The sequence below is a fragment of the Bos taurus genome, chromosome X (assembly GCF_002263795.3).
Source record: "Bos taurus isolate L1 Dominette 01449 registration number 42190680 breed Hereford chromosome X, ARS-UCD2.0, whole genome shotgun sequence".
Taxonomy (NCBI): domain Eukaryota; kingdom Metazoa; phylum Chordata; class Mammalia; order Artiodactyla; family Bovidae; genus Bos; species Bos taurus.
Window position 1 is genome coordinate 56,971,657 of NC_037357.1, and position 22,585 is coordinate 56,994,241.

The window sequence follows — 22,585 nt, forward strand, 5'->3', positions numbered from 1 at the left end:
ACAGTCAGCAAAAACAAGACCAGGAGCTGACTGTGGCTCAGACCATGAACTCCTTATGGCCAAATTCAGGCTTCAATTGAAGAAAATAGGGAAAACCACTAGACTTTTCAGGTATGACGTAAATCAAACCCCTTATGATTATACAGTGGAAGTGAGAAATAGATTTAAGGGATTAGATCTGATAGAGTGCCTGATGAACTATGGACGGAGGTTCGTGACATTGTACAGGAGACAGGGATCAAGACCATCCCCATGGAAAAGAAATGCAAAAAAGCAAAATGACTGTCTGAGGAGGTCTTACAAATGGCTGTGAAAAGAAGAGAAGCAAAAAGCAAAGGAGAAAAGGAAAGATATAAGCATCTGAATGCAGAGTTCCAAAGAATAGCAAGAAGAGATAAGAAAGCCTTCCTTAGCAATCAGTGCAAAGAAATAGAGGAAAACAACAGAATGGGAAAGACTAGAGATCTCTTCAAGAAAATTAGGGATACCAAGCGAACATTTCATGCAAAGATAGGCTCGATAAAGGACAGAAATGCTATGGACCTAACAGAACCAGAAGATATTAAGAAGAGGTGGCAGGAATACACAGAACTGTAAAAAAAAAGATCTTCATGACCCAGATAATCACGATGGTGTGATCACTCACCTAGAGCCAGATATCCTGGAATGTGAAGTCAAGTGGGCCTTAGAAAGCATCACTACGAACAAAGCTAGTGGAGGTGATGGAATTCCAGTTGAGCTATTTCAAATCCTGAAAGATGATGCTGTGAAAGTGCTGCACTCAATACGCCAGCAAATTTGGAAAACTCAGCAGTGGCCACAGGACTGGAAAAGGTCAGTTTTCAGTCCTATCCCAAAGAAAGGCAATGCCAAAGAATGCTCAAACTACCGCACAATTGCACTCATCTCACACGGTAGTAAAGAAATGCTCAAAATTCTCCAAGCCAGGCTTCAGCAATACGTGAACTGTGAACTTCCAGATGTTCAAGCTGGATTTAGAAAAGGCAGAGGAACCAGAGATCAAATTGCCAACATTCACTGGATCATCAAAAAAGCAAGAGAGTTCCAGAAAAACATCTATTTCTGCTTTATTGACTATGCCAAAGCCTTTGACTGTGTGGATCACAATAAACTGTGGAAAATTCTGAGAGCGATGGGAATACCAGACCACCTGACCTGCCTCTTGAGAAATTTGTATGCAGGTCAGGAAGCAACAGTTGGAACTGGACATGGAACAACAGACTGGTTCCAAATAGGAAAAGGAGTACGTCAAGGCTGTATATTGTCACCCTGCTCATTTAACTTCTATGCAGTGTACATTATGAGAAATGCTAGGCTGGAAGAAGCACAAGCTGGAATCAAGATTGCCAGTAGAAATATCAGTAATTTCAGATATGCAGATGACACCACCCTTATGGCAGAAAGTGAAGAGGAACTCAAAAGCCTCTTGATGAAAGTGAAAGTGGAGAGTGAAAAAGTTGGCTTAAAGCTCAACATTCAAAAAACTAAGATCATGGCATCTGGTGGGGAAACAGTGGAAACAGTGTCAGACTTATTTTTGGGGGCTCCAAAATCACTGCAGATGGTGACTGAAGCCATGAAATTAAAAGACGCTTACTCCTTGGAAGAAAAGTTATGACCAACCTAGATAGCATATTGAAAGGCAGAGACATTACTTAGCCAACAAAGGCCCGTCTAGTCAAGGCTATGGTTTTTCCAGTGGTCATGTATGGATGTGAGAGTTGGACTGTGAAGAAAGCTGAGCACTGAAGAATTGATGCTTTTGAACTGTGGTGTTGGAGAAGACTCTTGAGCATCCCTTGGACTGCAAGGAGATCCAACCAGTCCATTCTGAAGGAGATCAGCCCTGGGATTTCTTTGGAAGGACTGATGCTGAAGGTGAAATTCCAGTACTTTGGCTACCTCATGGGAAGAGTTGACTGATTGGAAAAGACTCTGATGCTGGGAGGGACTGGGGGCAGGAGGAAAAGGGGACGACAGAGGATGAGATGGCTGGATGGCATCACTGACTCGATGGACGTCAGTCTGAGTGAACTCCAGGAGTTCGTGATGGACAGGGTGGCCTGGCGTGCTGCAGTTCATGAGGTTACAAGGAGGTGGACACAACGGAGCGACTGAACTGAAATGAGCCATTATTTACTGTCACAATTGGCAGTAGTTAATAGCATGAATATTATAAAAACTAGACATTCTATTTTTAATGGAAAAAAGAGTCTTGGTTCAAATAGACTATTTGGTTATTATCTCATTTTCACTCAAAATGCTGCCAAATTATGTTATTAGAGTGATCAGTAACACCTAATGGATGTTTTGAGTATTCACAAGTTTTCTAATACAATTTGGATTGTGTACTTTTTCTAACGGTGATCCCTAAGTGTCCAAATTTTCAGGCTAATATAAGTGCTACTTGCAAATTTGTACAGATGCTAATAGGAGTTGATTAGTGTACAAAGTTGCTCAAAGTTCAAGACGACTGAAAATGAAGTTCAACCAGTACTATGAGTCAAGTGAATTTATTTTGCTTACTCTGTCAAACCCAACAGATAAGCCCTGTTCATGCTAACATTTGGCTACAGTCCTGCTTCTCCCCCATACCTGGGAGGGAAGGAATTGAGATGATTAATGGGTGAGAACTGTTACTCCCTACCTTTTATGATCCCATCATTTATGAAGAGGGGAGTAGACATGGCTTAAGTGTGACTCCCTTCGGATGCCTACGAGACTCTAGCCATCCACCCCCACCCCCAATCAAGCTCTTTCAAACCTGTTTCTCCTCTAAGGCCCTGCTCTAGGCTCATGCCTTCATCAGCTGCTCTCATCCATAGCAAACTGTTTTCTGGATATATATATCCAAGTTTGGATATATACTCTTCTTTATTGAATAAAGCTCCATATAAGAAAAGATCAAGATAAACTAAATGTTAATCCATGCTCACAAGGCTCACAGCCCTGGAGGGGAGAATGATAATAATAGCAAAAATATCAGTGGTAATAATTGCAGTTGTATTGGTAACAGGGGCCATTTATTAAGTGCTTGATGTGCACTAAGTAGTTTATACACATGATCTCATTTAATCCTTATAATAAATCAGATCAGATCAGATCAGTCGCTCAGTCATGTCCGACTCTTTGCGACCCCATGAATCGCAGCACGCCAGGCCACCCTGTCCATCACCAACTCCCGGAGTTCACTCAGACTCACGTCCATCGAGTCAGTGATGCCATCCAGCCATCTCATCCTCTGTAGTCCCCTTCTCCTCCTGCCCCCAATCCCTCCCAGCATCAGAGTCTTTTCCAATGAGTTATAATAAATAGTATTCATTAATTCATTCATTCAACAAAACAAAACAAAACAAATCAGACCAAGTACCTCTCCTCTTGGAGCAAAGCTTTCTACATCAAGGTAGGTGGAGAATCAAAGGCGTGCTGTCTTGGAAGCCAAGCAAAGAAAGTTTTTCAAGAAAGAAAGAGTGAAAGCCATTTAAAATTCTGGTGGCAGGTCAAGTAAGACAAAGACTGAGAGACGATTGTTGGAATTAACAAAGTGGATGTCATTGGTGACCTTTATTAGAGTGGATTTGAGAGAGAATGTGAAAAGTGGACATTTTGAGTATAAACGACTATTTCAGAGAGTTATGCTGTAAGGGGAATAGAGATACGCACAGATAACTATAAGAGAAGGTGGAGTTAAGGGACGGTTTGAGGAACTAATAGCTAATAATTAGTAAAGCACTTTGTGCCAAGCACTACACTAATTGGTATTATATATTTTAGTCTATTTAATTATTATAACAACCCTGTGGGATAGTTACTGTTACTCCAGGTCACAGATGAAGAAACTGAAGCTCAGGATGATTACTTGCCTAACACAGGGTTTCCTAACTTTGACATTATTGACATGTTGGGTCAGATACTTCCATGTTGTAGGGGACTGTCCTGTGCAACATAGGATGTTTACCAGCTTCTCTGTTCTCTATCGACTAGATGCCAGTAGCACCCCACCAGTTATGGCAACCCAAAATGTTTCCATACCTGGCCAAATGTTCCTTGGTTGGTAAGACTACCCCTGGTTGAGAATCACTGGGTAAAGCTTACATATCTAGTAAATAATAGAGCCAGATCTTAAAAGATGGGCTTTTAAAAGATCTGGTTCTAAAACCTGTGCTCTCAACCACTGTAATTTCTTGTACTACCAAGATGGAAAATTTTCCTAACCCTGTCCTGAGTACCTGTGGATCCCTGGGCAGTGGGAAAAATTTCTGGTCACTGGGGTGAAGGCATACCTGCTCACAAGTTCTGTGGTTCAGGATTGCAGCTCAGATAGTCTCTCTCTCTCTCTCTCTCTCTCTCTCTCTCACTCACACACACACACACACACACACACACACACACACACACCTGGCCTTATAATCAAGGAAAACTCCCTAGAGTTTGCATCTTTTCCTCACTCTGGACCCCCATACGTAAGATTAAATGGTTGGACTACAGGATTCCTGAGGTGCTTTTGGCTCTGCCATCATGGAATCTAAGGTTCCCCCATTTTTTCATGAGAGGGCCTTTTATTGCGAGGGGGCAGACAAGGGATACTTGAGGACTTTCAGTTTGGAAGTTGGTCCAAAGTTCCCAGGTTGTCTTTGTTTTCCTGTTTGCTTCTTCCAAACTGGCTTTTCCCATTGCTAAACGCTGGCGGCCACTGGATTTGGGCCGAGTATGCAGTGGGGTGGTGGGTCAGTGGTTCAAGGCTGCCCTGGGCCGCCCTCTCTGGCTGCTGAGGCAATTCTGTGTCTCCTGCCAGAGACACCATCTCCTCCGGGCCAGGCCAGCCTCCTCCCCTCAGAGGCAGCCTTGTGAACCAACCCCAGAGGTCCCCTTGGAGACCCAGCCACCAGGCCCCTGGGGCTGGCTGGGTGTGGGAGTGGGAACTGGGCTGGAAGGGCCCCGAGGAGCAGGAACTTCTGGAGACCGTGTGAAGAGCTGGTGCCAAACCCCAGGATATCAAGTTCCTCTGGGATAGCTGGGCATGAGGGAGATCCCGTGGGGGCTGGTCAAAGTGTGGGTCTGGGGGCTGTTTGTTGTTAGGCTGTAAATGAGCCTATGGGGAAGGAGGGGGCCACACTGCATGCTCTGCTTCCTCCAAGGGACCTGGGAGGCCTTCAAGCCTGGCTCCTCATTTTACACAGGATGAGATGGAAGAGACAGGCTTCCATCCTGCTCTTAGAGCTAGAGCTAGGTTTGGACTTGATTTGGTAGGTAAAATTCAAAGAGAGGTTCATTTTTCTTACTCTGGTGCCAGTCACTGGAGGCTTGGGCCCAGGTGCCAGTACTGGATTTTATGATTTCATTAAACTCTGTTGCATGCCTCAAAAACCAGCCCACTGTTAGGCATGGTGGGAGTCCTGGTATTTTTGTGCTGCTGAGCCTCTCTGAGTCTGTTTCTAAAGGTGTGTACCCTTGGGGTTTCTGAGGATCAATATTAATATCTCTGTGGATCTACAGGTTTAGGTAGATTTCTAAATTCATGGAGTGTCTAAGTGGGTTTTAAGAATAATATTGTTCTATATGAACATGTGTGGCTTTTCTATGTGTGTTCAGTTAATCATTCTTCAAGTGAATTGCAAAGGCTGTGTTTAACCCCTGGCTCCCTTCCCTTCCTGAGCTTTGTGAAGTTTAAGGCTCTGTTCTTACAGCACAGGGGCCCTGTCTGGGGTGCCTGTTTAGACCTGTCTCTTCCTTTTGTTTGCTTTCTTTTTGTCTCTCTCTGGGGAAATCTGGCTCCTGAAACCTGGTTACCCCTCATTCCATTCTGGGCCCCACAGCCTGTTTCTCCCCAGATCCCTGGTTTACTCATAGCTTTACTGGCATTCCCCCAGCAACATATGAAGGGGGCTGCAACCACTGACTGGTGTCAGATCCAAGAGGAACCCAACTAAAGCAGAGGAATGCCAAGTCGCTCCAATTACTTGAACTAGCAAGGACATGTACAGGGACAGAGACCATGGTTTCTTTGATATGGCTCATAACCAAACATATACATTAATCTTCCTGGGGTCTAGAGGAATGAGCATTTTTAACTTTGGCTTTTCAAAAATTAAGGAGTAAAACTTAACCGTCCAAAAACTGTAAAAGCTGTCATTTGACTGTAAGCAAAATCAAGTGCTAAGTCCGCAGAGCCTGCTAATGTCCCAACTGGTAATACAGGATAAGGGTACCATTCTAAGGGATTCTGTAGATTTCTCTGCTGACCAAGCTTTAGGATCTGTCTTCTATGAACCAATGACTTCTTTCTTTCATGATTCCTCAAACTCTACCATTCACTCATAACTCCCACAATGAAATGTATCAAGTAGGAAACAGAAGCTCTTTCAGAACCCACTGAGCTGGCCTTTCTTGCTGGGTATCATAGTGACTGTTGGAGCTTTTAGCATCTGATGAAGAGAAGCATCATACAGTTGTTTCTGTAATCAAAATAGGATCATTTCAGTGCTGCTGATTCCACTTGGTTTGGGGATGAGTTTTTCTCAGTTGGGAATATCAGGGACTAATTAATGGAGATACTGGTTACCAAGGAGTTAGATGAATGTGGTGGAAAGGAACTAGTACCATCTTTCAGTTAATTAAAAAGATAAAAAGGTGATGTGTGTGTGTGCGTGTGCTATATCGCTTCAATCGTGTCTGACTCTTCGCGACCCCATGGACTGTAGCCCACAGGTTCCTCAGTCCATGGGATTCTCCAGGCAAGAGTACTGGAATGGGTTGCTGTGCCCTACCTGGGAAGCCCCAAAGGTGAAGGTGATACCTTCACCTAAAATGAAGACAAGTCCTTGTCATCAAATCACTCCTTGAATGTGTATGTGTCTCTGTGTGTGTATTCAAGGTTGCAGAGAATCATTTAAAGAAAGACAGGATCTGAGCAGCAGAAAATGCAAAGTTTCCACTCTGTTGTGCTAGGGGATTTGCGACATGCCTCATAAGCTCTAAAAATGGACAGCATTCTATCTGCCTATCGTGTCTCTAACTCTAAGCCATTCTGCACAGCCCCCACTACATTCATCTTCCTAAAGAAACATTTTTGTCATGATAATTTAAAAAAAGAGTTTGCTTAAATTCACTCCAGTCCATACCAATACCTCCTTCTGAGGACTTGTGTTCTGCCATTCAGACTTTCAATCAGATGGTGTAGTGCTGTATAATTAAGGGCTGTTGCTGTTACTAGCTGGTGTGTGTGTGTGTGTGTGTACTCTCCTTAAGTCTGGTACTTGTAATATGTCTATATTCTCCAGAGAGCAACACAATGAGAAAAATAAAACATAGAACATAGTCTAGGACCTCTACCTCTGTTAGTAAAGGTGGTCATTAAATAATTGGCCATCTGCTTTATTTGTTAAAATAAAAGCTCTTTTGAAAAGATGACAGCGAGGCAAATTTCTGCAAAGCAATGCATAATTTTTCCCATCGACTTCTATAGCTTAGGAGAGATGCCATGCAATTAATTTTGTTAAACATTCTTGGAAGACTTCCATTAATGCAAGTTTTCTCAGAACAGACACCATATTATTTCCTTGACATATAGTTGGTTGTTTCATCTATACACATTTCTAACTCCATTGCAGAGAATTTCTATACAGTGAGTGGCCTACATAAAGGGACAGGCCTGTTTCAGAGCTGTAAAAATTGATGTAATGCCTCAGAAGACTTGTAATCACAGATGAAAACCAGGCTTTCCTTATGCATGGATTTCAGTTCTTGTAACTTTTAAAAGACTGAGATACTAGGAAAACATTTTAAAACTCAGACAAGGATATAAACAGATGCTATACATGCGGTCAGGGGTTATTTCTCACGAGGTGGGGGCAGGATGATAGATTTGTTGATATCAGGTCTACATCTCTTTGGCAGATTTTCTCCACTACAAGTATTCTACCATTCATAACAATCTGGCTATGATGAGCTCAGCTGATTACGGCCATGAAATTAAGAGGACATTTGACATGGTAGAAAGAACACCAAGCAGGGGGGATAGAATAATTGATTCAAATCTGCTATGCTACTCGCAAGGGACCTTGGGAAAGTCTTTTCACCTCTCTGAAATGGCTTCTTCCAAAAGTCTTCATATTTAAAGAGAGGGAAAGAGCATTCATGTACATGCTGGGAAAGCCTTTTATAAACTATGATATGCCACTTGGGGCTTGGATCCAGTCTCCCAGGTTTGAGATTTTATGATCTTAAAATTTCTTTGCTGTCTCACTTCTTCCAACTCTTGACATCCCCATTTCTTTATTTTCTGTACAGTTGTTAAGGTGAGGCTCTAAAGTTGGCTGTATGGCTGTCTTCCTGGTTACATGCTTTGCAGTTAAAAAATACAGCATGCTTTATATGTGTACACACTACATTATTAGTAATTATATAAATTATATACATGTCCTATTCTGCATATATGTATATATGTACACACATATATATTATGAAACACACACAATAAATAGAAAATGAGATAAAGATGAAATATATGGTATGTCAAATGTCTTATTAATTGTGATGTGTTCCTTGGTGGCTCAGAGGTTAAAGTGTCTGCCTTCAATGTGGGAGACCTGGGTTTGATCCCTGGGTTGGGAAGATCCCCTGGAGAAGGAAATGGCAACCCACCCAAGTATTCTTGCCTGGAGAATCCCATGGATGGAGGAGCCTGGTGAGCTACAGTCCACGGGGTCGCAAAGAGTCGGACACAACTGAGTGACTTCACTCTCACTTTCATTATATTATTAGCTAATATTTCAAGGCAGCATATGCACTTAGGGCAAGATCTTTCATTACTGACAATGAGCATAAATCCATATTTCATGTAGTCTTTTTGATTATCCCTGAATTACTTTTTTGCTGACTTCTTGTCACATATGATTAGCTTGTCATGGGTTTTCCCTCACAGTGAGGCTGATGGAAAAATCCATTCGAGGAGTAAGAGAAATGTGAGCGCTGCCATTTTCATGTTCTTACATTATTGGCATTACCTTCAACACATGGCTTATTTGCAGGAATCTTCTTAAGCCACTTGCCCATTTTGTGAGGGTTAATGTAGTTAGACAGTATAATCCAGAAATCCACTTACCTGGACCCAAGGAGATAGCAATATATCTGGTATACATTCAGGAAAAAAAAAAAGTAAGGGGCCCAGGGTCAACCCTTCCACCTGTGGGCTCCCATTCTTCCCTCAGAATACCTTACAAAGCATATGCAACAGAGGGTACCAGTGGCAATATGTGTATTACATATTTGAAAGGCTGAATAGTAGTGATAATAATAGCTAATATTTAGACAGCTCTCAGTGTACTACACACTGTTTTAAGCACTTTACATAAATTAAATCATTTAAATCCAAATCTTAGTTTCTTTCTGGACATTTTCAATTTAAATGGAAATAGGAGTCATAATATTTTCTTTTATGCTGATTTTACAGTGGACTGATTGTGCCAACCTCCTCTTCCCTCACCCCCACCAATTCTGGAGACCACTGATTCATATTTTGAGATTTAGAATCTCTGGAGAAGTGCAACTCCTCTGTAAAGTACATCTCAGCCTCTCTTTCCCATCTCCTGCTACTATCATGCCTGCTCCAATAGAAGAAGAAAATGGGACTGGTGACAAAGGAAGCAAGCCCAGGCAACTGAAAGCAGAGGGAAGTAACTGAGGTGAGGAGGCCATGGTAGGGAAAATGAGAATGACTGATGGAGAGCTAGCGATGCTAGAGCCAGAGGGAGGGAAGACAGGAAGAAGAAAGAAGAAAGTTAGAGATCAGAAAACAGCAAGAAGAGGAGAGAGGATTACAGTAAATCCATTACATATGAACCTTCATGTTGTGAACTTTCAAAAATGCAAACGTGAGATACATCAGCATCAGGTGTAAGTGAAATTGCAGCTTGCCCTCCATCTCTATTTCTGGCTATCCTTCAGCTCTACCATCTCCCACCTCCTCTCCCTCCTCTAGTCAGTAACTCTTCTTACCTGTTCACTCCATGCCAGCCCCCTGTATGCCAGCTGTTGTACTGTTCTACTGTACTTCTCAAAGTACTGTACTGTAGGATTAAATTTTTTTTCTTTATTTTTATGTTTATCTGTTTTTTATGTATTATTTGGGTGAAAAGTATAATTAACCTATGACAGTACAGCACTACATAGCCAATTGTATTCTTTGGGTACCTAGGCTAACTCTGTTGGACTTATGAACAAATTGGACTTACAATGCACTCTTGGAATGGAACTTGCTTGTGTGTAGGGGATTTCCTGTATATGGCTGGGGAGGGAAGAGGAAGGCAGACTCCAGGAGGAGAAACCATGTCACACATCGGCAGGTGAGATGCTCACCCATGTCTTGATATCCAGTGTCTCTGACATATGGCTGAACAGGGCAGCACAAGGAAACTGAGAAGTCCCTAAAGATTTGTGCACACTGCTCCTCCCCAGGTATTCAGGATAAGCTTGCCTCCTCTTATCAGAGAAGCCTATGTAACAGATTCAAGCAATGCAAAGATACAGCCATGCTTAACGTAAGGAGTGGGTCTCTAAAGCTAGAATTGCAAACTGGCCAGGCAGGGAAGATATCGGGAGTCGGGGGAGGTTGTGGCAAGGCGACATCCCTGTGAGTCTCTTCATATCACACCAGCCAGATGGCCAAGGAGGAGAGCACAGTGCATTCCTGCAGGGAAGCAACTTCAGCTGTTAGGCGCTTCCAGCATCTGAAGTAAAAAGCCATGGCAAGTGATTTCCGTCTGAGGCAGCTGCCAAGACACCCCTCCAGAAGGTAAAACACTGTCAAACATGGCCCTCCATATCTCACTGCAACACTAGAAAATGCGATAAGACACTTTAGGGGCAAGGAACTGTCACGGTACAGTAATACAGGGTCTGACTTGGATCATCAGAGCGGGTGAGTTCTTTGAGATCACCCCACCCAAACCCCTCACTTTAGTGATGGTTAAACTGGGACCCTGAGAGGGGGGAACACCAGCCTAATGTCATCCAGTTGGCAGAGTTCAGGCCTGGCACTGTTTCTGGGTATCTAAAGCAGTGCCCTTGACTCCACAGCTGTGTATTTATCTCCTCCTCCAGCTCCTTGGCTCCTCTCTAACAGAAGCCTCCCTCACTAGTACAGATAATATATTCCATAAATCCTATACTGTCCCTGTGTGATCAAAGAGAGGATTAAGATAACCACAAACATCTGCTGGTCTACGACTGCATCTTGACTCAGGGCAGAGACACTGACTTTTAACATTATCATCAATTATCCTTGACCTAAATAACTATATTTAAAATACACAGGGATCTTTGTTTTTTTTTTTTGTTGTTGTTGTTTGTTTTTTACCTCCCTCCCCTACCTTTAAACACCCAGTGGTTACTTCCCTGCACAGACACTTTCCCGTTACCCCCACAAGGAAGAGCAAGGGCAACTGAAGACCATTACCACTGCATAAGGCTACGAGGCTGTAAGCAAAAGGTTTGGTGGAGAGAAGGGTGAAAGCAATGTCAAAACGAAAGTTTGCGATTATCTTTTACTCACAATTATTCATAAAGAGGTCCTCACCTTGGAAAAAGAATGAATTGCTGGTAGTTAAACAACAGCATTTTGCCAAGTCTCTGGCATTGCTAGACACAGAGAAAGAAGCAATCAGGCAGAAGAAGCAGTCAAGGTCAAAAACCCAGAGGAGTTAGGTAGAGCAGAATCCCAAAGCAAGCTATGGGAACCAGAGTGTGGGAAGGAGCTGCAGTGAACAGCTCACAGTGAACAGGACTGAGAAGAGATATGGAAATGACTGCCCTGGCTCTCTGCCTTCTTTTAGCAGGATGGATTCCTCCCTAGAAGAGACTCTCATCTACTTCATAGCAACTTAAGAGCTAATTCAGATGAGCAAGGCTAGAACCATACCCAAACAAATTGGCTGGTTGGTTGGTCAGACCTTTGTGAAACAGTTTGTAAGCGCCTACTGCCCCTGCAGAGTCTAAGGACACCAAGTCTTTTCCCTTAAGGAGTTCATAAAGATAACGGAGAGCAGACAAATCACTAGATTGCTGCAGTTCAGGATGAGAAGAGTGGATAACCGTTTATCATGGAGAGCTTCTCCAGAGGTGAAGTCTGTTCAGTTTCAAAGGATGGGTAGATAGAAGCAAGTCAGCAGAGAAAAGATAGAGCTAGTGGAAGCACATACAAAGTAGAATGACATGTAAAGGGAGTGGCAGGTATAAAACCTGGAGCACATTAAATAACATAGCAGGTACTATAGACTGTAAATAGTCCATTTTTGTGTATGGTTTTGTCTTGTTTCTTTTTCTGAAGAGGGAGGCTCCTTGTGATGAAAGAGAATGCTGAAGAGAAGTCAAGGGCCTGCCATGGAGGACTTGATAAGCCTGCTAGAGTTAAGATTTTATTGTGGGATCTATGGGGAGCCATTGAGAGATTTTAAGCAAGATTTTCATGATCATATTTATGTTTTAGAAAGATGATGACAGCAGAGTACAAATGGATGGGAAACAGTGGGACTGGAGGGTGGGAGAGCAGTCTGGAGGCCATTATGGGAACTCAGGCAAGAAACTATATAGCTCTGGATTGAAGAAATAGGTATGGAGAAACGTGGATGGATTTTCTGAGCTTGATTTAGAAAGATAAATAGATGGGATTTGATGATGAAATGGAGGTGATAGTAGGGGAAAGAAAAAGAAGATAGGAATGGTTCTGGGATTTCCAGCTTGAGCAATGGAGTGCTCGGTGGGGCCATGCACTGAGATGGGGAAGAAATAGGTAGGACTTAGGAAGTATCATGTCTGGTGGGGGTTACTGGTTGAATTCTGTGTGATACATGTTTATGGTGCCAGTGAAACTCTAAGCAGAGATATCCAGCAAGAAACTGACAGTGCTGACCTGAAGCTATGGATAAAGGTCTGAGCTAGAGCTAGAGACTGAATATCTATCATTGTATGGGTGGTAGCTGAAATCCCTGGAGAAGGGAATGGCAACCCACTCCAGTATTCTTGCCTGGAGAATCCCCATGGACAGAGGAGCCTGGTGGGCTACAGTCCATGGGGTTGCAAAGAGTCGGACATGACTGAGTGACTAACACTTTCACTTTTCCTAGGAGAGAGCTACATTGAGAAAAGAAGTAGGATGAAGATAGAACCTTGGGGAGTTCTAGTCGGAATAGGGAAGAACCGGGAGAGTAAAGCATGATGACATCCAAGGGCACAGAGTGTTTCAGGAAAGAAGGAGGTGTCTCATGCAGCAGAGAAGTCAAAGAAGATAAGAATGAAAAACATTCATTGTTTTTGGCAACAGGCAGGTTAGTGGTGACCAGTGTGAGCAGTGAGGCCGGCCTGCACAAGGATGAGGAGTCAGTGGGCAATGAAGGCAAGATGTCTGAGCGCAGGTAACTGGAACAAGGTCTGGCCACCCCAGGAGGTCATGCACATGAATTGCTGTCGCTTTGGACCCACAGAGGTTAAGGACCACGGTGTCTGTTATAATAGTGAGTCGGGGCATGGGTGTGGGGGAGGGCACCCAGAGAGAAAGGAAAGATGTGCACAGCAAAGCCCTGATTCAGGGGAAAAAAAAAAAAAAAGAAACAGCCTCTCGGTAGCCATGGCACCAGTCAGCTGACACAGGGAACGCCAGCTGTTTGCAGGAGGAGAGTAAATTTAAGGGCTGGTGGTGAATGCATCTGAGCTCTGGAATCCATGGGAAACACACTTCGTGCCAAAGAAGCAGCATGATGCAAGCCAGAGATAAAGAATTAAGAAACCTGGGCTGTTTCACGTGAAACTCAGGCTAGCCGCATCAGCTCTCTAGCTAGGACATAGCTTCCCCGGCCAAAAAAGAGGGGCCAACAGCCCTTATCTGGGGGCATCCAAACATTTCCCATAGTTTGAGATTTTCTGCAATAATGCACCCTTAGGTGGCACGGATAAGTAGGAGCTCCCCACTCTGTACGCAAACACCAGAACACTGTTAAAATGGAAAATTCTGAAATGTTAGTAAGGAATAGTAGGCTTAGAATAAAACCAGCAGTCCTGCCTGCTCCCACCTCAGAAAACACACTGATGGAGTATAATGCAGGGACAGCTTTCAAATCCAGGAGGGAAAAAAGGGCAAGGGATGGAAATGTCAACGTACAATGATTTGATCAATCCAATGGCAGAAGAAAAAAAAATACAACTCAAAAGAATGTTTCTTTCATATCATATGACATCCCTTATATGTGGAATCTAAAAAGAAATGATACAAATGAATTTACAAAACAGAAAGAGACTCACAGACTTATAGAATGAGCTTATGGTTGCTTGGGAGAAGGGATAGTTAGGGAGTTTGGGATGGACACATACAGAGTGCTATATTTAAAATGGATAACCAACAAGGACATACTGTATAGCACAGCGAACTCTGCGCAATGTTATGTGGCAGCCTGGATGGGAGGGGAGTTTAGGGAAGAATGGATACATGTATATGTATGGCTGAGTCCCTTTGCTGTCCACCTGAAACTATCACAGCATTGTTAATCGGCTATACCCCAATACAAAATAAAAAGGTTTTAAAAAATAAAATATGGGGAAAAAAAGAATGTTTCTTCCAGATAAAAACACTTACCCCCAAGAAAGAAAGCTGGAAGTCAAAGATTAAACCCAAATTTAAATGTCCAGGGGAGATGGGGAGAACAGCTTTATGTAACATTACCAGGCATGTCATTTTTAACTTTGCCATTTTCGGGACCTCCTTGGTGGTCCAGTGGTTAAGACTCCGCGCTTCCACTACAGGGGGCATGGGTTTGATTTTTGGTCAGGGAACTAAGATCTTGCACAGCCAAAAAGGAAAAAAAAAAAAGTTGCCATTCTCCTAAAGTAGGCTGATTTAGCCACCAACAGGCTAGTGACCTTGGACAAGTCACTTAACAGCTTATTTGTTGCATACAGATTATGATACAGACCCTGAGAAAAAGATGCATTGGAAAGTACAAAGTGGCACGGCAACATTGGGCAAGGACTTTTTACAGGTAGAGCATACCTTCGAGAAATCAGTTTGAGATGACTTAAGCCCCAAAGAGTTGGATCCTAGTCACACAGAAGTGCTAGGTGTTGTGTAAATGTCTTAGTCAGTTCAAGAGGCCTTTGGCAAAGAAAAAATACACACTGCCCAGCAAGCTATGAGCTTAATGTCTCCCCAAGGCAGGAGGCAGGCCCGCCAAGGGCTGTGGCATATCTTAGGGATGACCCAACATTCCGTTCCACTCCCAACCCACAGAGCTTGAGAGGAACAGCTTGAAATCCAAATGGGGCCCTCTTCTTGGCTAAGGAAAACAGTCTCAAATCTTTCTGACATCTGCACAAAAGGGGTACTGAGGGGCTGCCCTGCAGGGTCAATGGTTGTGGGGCTAGTTTAAACAATCCTGCTTGGCCCTGGGAACGCAGGAGGGTAGGGAGGATGAGTAAAAAGACCTGGCTGCTCGGGCAGCTTCAAGCACCCATGTGCTCTGGATCGGCCCCACGTGTGGTGCCCTCTTGGTCTCCTTGGGAAATAGGACATCCATGCTCTTGACTCAAGAAATACAGTTTGGTTTAGTTCACGAACCTCAACAAACATTCCCAGAAACTTCAGGCTTTCACAAATAAACTTTTAGGAACATATTTGACTGTGTGGATATCGAGTGTTTTAAATATTGAAGAAAAAAGTCTATGCAATGATATTCTATTTTTCTCTGTCCCACGCCCCTTCAACCACTCATGTTTTCAAAGGAAAAGCCAGATTAGGGCCCCAGATGTTTGGAATCCAGATGAGAGTTCCTCACAGAGGAAATCCACTGCCTTCCATCTTCAAAGATCAAAATCTCAGCCAGGGGTGAAACAATGAGGTCATCATAAGCATGTTCGCCTGGTGTAGGACTGACCTCTGTTCAGAATATACAAGAATTTCTACTTTTAAATTCTCCCCAACCCCACCAACAGTTCAGAACTATTTCTCAGTTTCTCAGGGTTCGAGCAACTTCCTACCCCCCACAATCCATCAGGAAATGCCCTTCTGTGTCAAACTTCAAATCTCATCTGCTTCCACTTGAGCCATTTTTATTTGCTATATCTTTGCAGGGGTAAAATAAATCCATAAGAATCACCCCTTAGGAAAATAGGGAGAGGATATGTCCAGAAAATTCACATAAGAGATACAAACATGCAATGAATATGTGAAAAGATGCTTAAGCTTTTATATAGTCTGGGAATTGGAATGATTTTCACCCATATTAGCAAAAATGTCAAGTGCTGGCAAGGGTACAGAAACTTCGACACTCTTGAACAACAATGCTGACGGAGTGTAAATAAATTAGAATAGGTAATCTGTAGGGTACTTGTAGCTTTGAAAATTTAAAATGCTCATTGCCCTAATATCTAGTAATTCTGATCCTTTGTATCTATATTAAAAATGAGTACAAGGAGGCCTGTTCATGGATTTCCACTGCAGCACTTTCATTTTTTAAAATAGCAGAAATTTGGAAACAATAAGTGTTCACCAAAAGAGTAATGGCTAGATTAAACTGCGGGGTAGAGGAAAAAGATCTTAAGGATATATCATTTGACCAAACAAACAAATGAAAAAAGCACAGAGTATACACATACCATTATATTTTGGAGAAAAACAGAAAATGAAACTATTGAGTTAGCCAAAAAAGTTCATTCCAATTTTTCCATAAGATCGTATAGGAAAACTTGAATGAACTTTTTGGCCAACCCAATATTTTTATACATATTCATATATATCTATGATCACACACAGGAAAGACCAGAAAGACAATTGTGGGACTGCGAGAACATCAAGGAAGATGTTGCTTTGTCTGTGTTGCTTGCTGTTGTTTAAGAACGTATTCACATATTTGTTGTAGAATTACTATTTTTTTCCAAAGTGTTCCCTGATTGTAGATCAGAGGCAAGAACGTGGGCCTCAGTGACTAGAGTGAACAAGACTTCCCTGGGAGACAGCAGTGGGTAAAGTAAATAGGCGAGAAATCAAAAGACCCAGGTAATAGTCTGAATCTGTCATCAATTTGCTGTGTGACCCTGGGAAGTCATCTTCCTTCTCAGAGTCTATTTCCTCTATACAAACTGTGGTTAAGATGAGAAGCTCATGAAGATATCTTCCCTTTCTGATATTTTATGATTCTCTGAGTCTGTGCCTTTACTATACAATAGGTCTGGCCCATTTTGATTTAGAGATGGCTTTTTATACTTTTCCTTCAAATTCTGGCAGACTTTGACATTTCACTTTCCTGCAAATGGAAGATAATGAAAGAGGAGGTGGAGCGGTCACTCTGTTCTCTGTTCAGCTGTTTTTGAGGGTTTGGTTGACCTATTAATGCTACTTTTCTTTGACAATATAAGCTCTTAGGCTTGTTTGAGTGTGATGAGAGTGCAGATACAATGCTGGAAGTCAGAAGATCTGAATTCTACAGGGTGGCCATAAATTCAGAAAACATACTAATAGATTGGATTTTATTGTTTTATAGATTGAAGCCCCTTGAATCCTTTGGCTGAGTTATACTGAAGATGCAGGTTTTTTCAGTGCAAATCAAAAATACAAGTCACCCAGGGCAATACATCACATATGCATAGAGGATTGATAGAAATGCTGTGTCAAGGCACTGTGTTCATTGCAATCTGCACAACAGTTTGAACTGGGCATGGCTATTAAAGGACAATGTATTGAATAAATCACATAATGTTATGCAACATGTCCCATGCCTTAACATAATAGCTATAAATCATTCTTTATGTATAGTCACCTCTATTTTTAGACTTTATGGCTACCCTATACCCTTGATTTTGGATGAATCACATCCCTAGTCTGGAGATAACAATCAGACCACTTGTTCCCCAGAGTGGTAGGGAAGGACCAAGTGGATATAAATGAGCTATGGGAATTTACATGTATCTACAAACATATCATAATATGCACAACCTAATTGCCTTTTGGAAACAGTCCAGATGAAACCTGGAGGAAACCTTGGCATTGAGTCAATGAAAGAAACCTCTTCACGATCCCTCAGAGATTGACCGATCTAGTTCTGTCTATCATTAGTTCGCAAAGCTCCTTCCAGCTGGTCCTCATCACTTTGCTTGCTCCGTGAGGTCACAAGAGTAAATTCTAAGCAGTTTAATTCTAAAGAAAACATACACACTTCAGAAATCGGCTCCTGTGACTATTTGTCTTTCAACAATGAAAGCAGCAACTTACTCTGGCTCCTTTCTCAGGAGAGCACTTACAGCCCCCACTGCAGTCTTGGCCCCCACATGGCTTCCCATAGGGCTTCTTCTCTCCCTATTAAAAAGAAAATAAAAAAAAGTTAGTGCACCATGTGAAGCAAAAAGCAATGCTGCCCAGGGAGCATAATCCGCGGCCACACTCCTACTAACCAAATAAATCAGAGCAGCTTAATCATCTCACTTGATGGTGTCATGAGTCACATGAAATAAAAAGTCATCTTAAGCAAGCACCCTTTTAGGTCACGTCTAAGCCTCACTAAGGCTTCCCAGATGGCTGAGTGGTAAAAAATCCTTCTGCCATTGCAGGAGATGTGGGTTCAATTCCTGGGTCGGGAAGATCCCCTGGAGAAGGAGATGGTTATCCACCCACTCCGGTATTCTTGCCTGGAAAATTCCATGGATGGAGGAGCCTGGCGGACTATAGTCCATGGGGTTGCAAAGAGTCAGACATGACTTAGCAACCAAACCTCAACATACCTCATTAAAGAGCCAGTTTGATAGCTGGTTGGGGAACTGTGGCTTAAATACTCGCTCATCGGTAGACATTCCAGTCATAAAATACAAGAGCATTTCTCTATATGGGGCTGGAAATAGACTCTAGACATACCCTGTGTCCCACTGGACATATATCCTTGCACTCACTGAGAAAGCAGTGGCTGTAGCAGAGAACTTGAGAGAAATTCAAGTGCCAGCAATGTAATGGTAGAAGAAAGTGCCCACCTTGCACTCTGCCTTCAGAATTGTTTTCTTCAGGCCCCACTTTCAGCACAGCATTCAAACCTTACAGTGATGCCCCGGGGCCCAGTTAGTCAGATCCAAGTTCCTGAGGTGATATTGTACAGTATCCCCTCAAACTCGCCAACTTTCCTTTTCCTTCTTTGCTTTATGATGATAATGATTACTAGCTGAATTTCTACAAGCCCCTGCCCACTACATGACCTGCCAGGTGCTGACCCTCTCTGTTTTCTTCTCCTCTGCTCTCTCCCTGGCTCACTCTGCTTCAGTCACAGTGGTATTCAATCCATTCACCTGTTCTGCCTCAGGGACTTTGCCCCAGTTGTCACTTCTGCCTGGAATGCTCTTCCCGGAGATGTTTTTGATAGCTGGCCACTTTTTATCACCCAAGTCTCAGTTCAACTGTCTGTTCTCAGAGAGTCCTTTCCTTGCCACTCAACCCCAAGCGGCCCCTAGTTCCTTCCAATCATACCACAATGCTACCTTTCAACATTAAACATTCTGTCTCTCCCCATTAGAATGTAAGCTCCGTGTAAGTAGGGACCTTATCTGTGCTGTCCAACATTGCATTCCCAATGTGACAAATGTTTGATGACCTCATGGAGCTGGAATTTGAACACAGGTCTGGCTGACTTCAATGCCTTGATCTTAATCCTTATGTCTTAGTGTTTTCTAAGTCTTCTGTCTCAGTGCAAAGACCCCCAAATCAGGAAACTGCCATTCTGACCCTATCCACCTTGGGGAAAAAGCAAAACATAAATTCTAACTATTATCTGAAATAAGAACTTTATCTCTGGGATGGATTTAGTATCATCCAACTTTTTTTTTTGTTTAATGTTGGCTGTTTTTTTTTTTTTTTTCAAAAGAGAAAGGCATATTTATGAGCCAGCCTCACACTTAATCATTCTTGCCTCTTTGTACTGTGAGCCCTTTCCTGCTTCCCAGGGAGCACTGTGAATTTCTCAGATGGTCTCTTATCTCTTTAGACATTCCCGCAACCCTTTATCACCACAACACCTCGGTAATAAGGTAGTGATGGCAGAGCTATGACAAAATATTGCTATTTTAGATTCCAAACACCTTCCTGATATGAGATATTTTATCTCTCTCCTATGCCTTTGACATGGTAAGTGCTATTGTACACTTTCCAGTTTGCCCTCCACTTTATGGTATACAGGACAGGCAAGTTTTCATAAGGGTGAGATCAAGAGGTGCCGTGGGAGGCAGAAGCTGCAGGCTGGGATGGAATAGAGAATAGGGAGACAGCAACATTGAACTGAATCCTCACTGATGCTGTGCTCCCTTTGTCTAATGTTGAGTACTATATTTCCTGGGATAATGGATCATTTCTATTGGCTTTTCCATATAGTTCTGTATTTTCCAAGTAGTCTTCAATGAACACACATAATTAGTAAGAAGAAAATAAAACCAGTATGTAACCAGATAATACATTCATCACTTTCAAGGGAGTGGACTCAACAGGCATTGCCAAAGTTGAAGTGCTATCTGTTTGTAGCTATGGCCTAATTTCAAGCATTGCCCTTTATATGTCCCATAACATTTGTCTACTATGGACCCAAAGTTTTCAGATCTCTAGTATGGAGCAAGGAGGCTGGAGGCAAGGGAGCTGGACAAGACAGTGGGGGGAAATCCCAATAACAGGAGCTGAACAAAAATGTAAGGAGCAGAAGCTAAGGTTTCTTAGGAACTTGGCAGAACAAGGAGGCAAAAACACCCAGCTAACAGACAGGAAGCCGTCACTGTCTTCTGTCACTGAGGAAAGTAACCAGAGAAGCCCCACTGGCCACAAGGCAATTTCCTGTAATGCTGGCCCTGGCAGTTCCCGCAGGAGTCTTCAGTTACATTGAGGGGTGGAGGGAATAAAAGGAGTGGCTTCCAGGGAACATGGCAAGATCAAGCACAGAGGAAGTCTCTGCCCTATCCTGGCTTGTCTGTGGACATGCTAACCCCTGCTAAACCAGGCTACATCACTGGTGTCATTCCCATTGTGGAATGCTCTCTCCCTCTCTTAAAATCCAACCACTTCTTATAGCCACAGAAAATTAGAACCGGAAAGGCCCTGAGAGATCCCTGAAGACACTGGGTCTTAACTCTATCAGACCAGCACATCATTATTTATTTATTTATTATTAAATTTTTAACTAGAGGACAATTACTTTACAACACTGTGATGGTTTCTGCCATCCACCAACATGAATTGGCCATAGGTATACATAGGTCCCCTCCCTCTTGAAACCACCTGCCTCCCCATCCCACCCCTCTAGGCTGTTACAGAGCTCTAGCTTTGGGTTCCCTGTGTCATACAGCAAATTCCCACTGGCTATCTGTTTTCCATATGGTACTGTATGTGTTTCAATGCTATTCTCTCAAATTATCACACCCTCTCCTTCTCCCACATAGTCCAAAAGTCTGTTCTTTATGCCCGTGTCTCCTGTGCTGCCCTGCAAGTAGGGTTATCAGTACTATCTTTCTAGATTCTGTATACATGCATTAATATATGACATTTGTCTTTCTCTTTCTGACTTACTTCACTTTGTATAATAGGCTCTAGGTTCATCCACCTCATTAGAACTGACTCAAATGTGTTACTTTTTGTAGCTAAGTAATATCCTATTGCACATATGGACCACAACTTCCTTATCTATTCATCCGTTGATGCACATCTAGGTTACTTCCAAGTCCTCACTATTGTAAATAGTGCTGCAATGAACACAGAGGTACATGTGTTTTTTCAATTATGATTTCTTCAGGGTATATGCCCAGTAGTGGGACTGCTGCGTCATATGGTAGTTTTAGTCCTACTTTCTTAAGGAATCTCCATACTGTTCTGCATTAGCAGCACACCATATTTTATTATAAGTATTTATCATTCTTTCTTGATTCATGGAAAGAAAATCATAGGAATAAGTTATAATGAAGATGTAAGCATGGCGCAGGCGGCTGCGACAGCACGCCATGGCGTGGCTGAGAGGAGCAGCCCCACGTCCGAGGTCGGGCGCAGCAGTGGAGAGTACCAGACTGCGACGGTGCAGGAACGGCCGAGAGGAGCTACCCCGCATCTGAGGTCGGGGGCGCGGCCGAGAGTAAATAACCAGTGTCCGAGGTCGGGGGTGGTGATGAGAGGAGTTACCCTGCATCTGAGGTCAGGGGCGGCAGCCGGGAGGAAATAACCAGCGTCTGAGGTCGGGGGTGGTGATGAGAGGAGTTACCCTGCGTCTGAGGTCAGGGGCGGCGGCCGGGAGGAGCTACCCCACACCCCTAAGCCAGAGGCCAGGGGCGATGGCTGGGAGGACCTACCCCACGCCCCCATGCCCAAGGCCAGGGGCGGCAGCCGGGAGGAGCTACCCCACGCCCCTAAGCCTGAGGCCAAGGGCGGCGGTGGGGAGGAGCAACCGCAGGACCAAGGCCAGGGGCGGTGGCCGGGAGGACCAACCCCACATCCAAGGAGCCGTGGCTGTGCGGGCGCAGGAGGGCCTAGAGGAGCTATCCCACACTGAAGGTCAGGAAGGCCGGCAGTGAGGAGATACCC

The 22,585-nt window shown here is 43.3% G+C and overlaps 1 protein-coding gene across 3 annotated transcripts in view; it reads right to left on the bottom strand.

Annotated features, from left to right (window-relative positions):
* Positions 1–22,585, bottom strand: part of COL4A6 (collagen type IV alpha 6 chain) — a 338,008-nt gene that overhangs the window by 169,632 nt on the left and 145,791 nt on the right. For all 3 annotated transcript variants that reach the window (XM_024988805.2, XM_002699886.6, XM_005227897.5), the window contains exon 3: positions 18,272–18,355. In XM_024988805.2, coding sequence (XP_024844573.1) covers positions 18,272–18,355 — 84 coding nt within the window. The remainder of the gene's footprint in view (positions 1–18,271; positions 18,356–22,585) is intronic.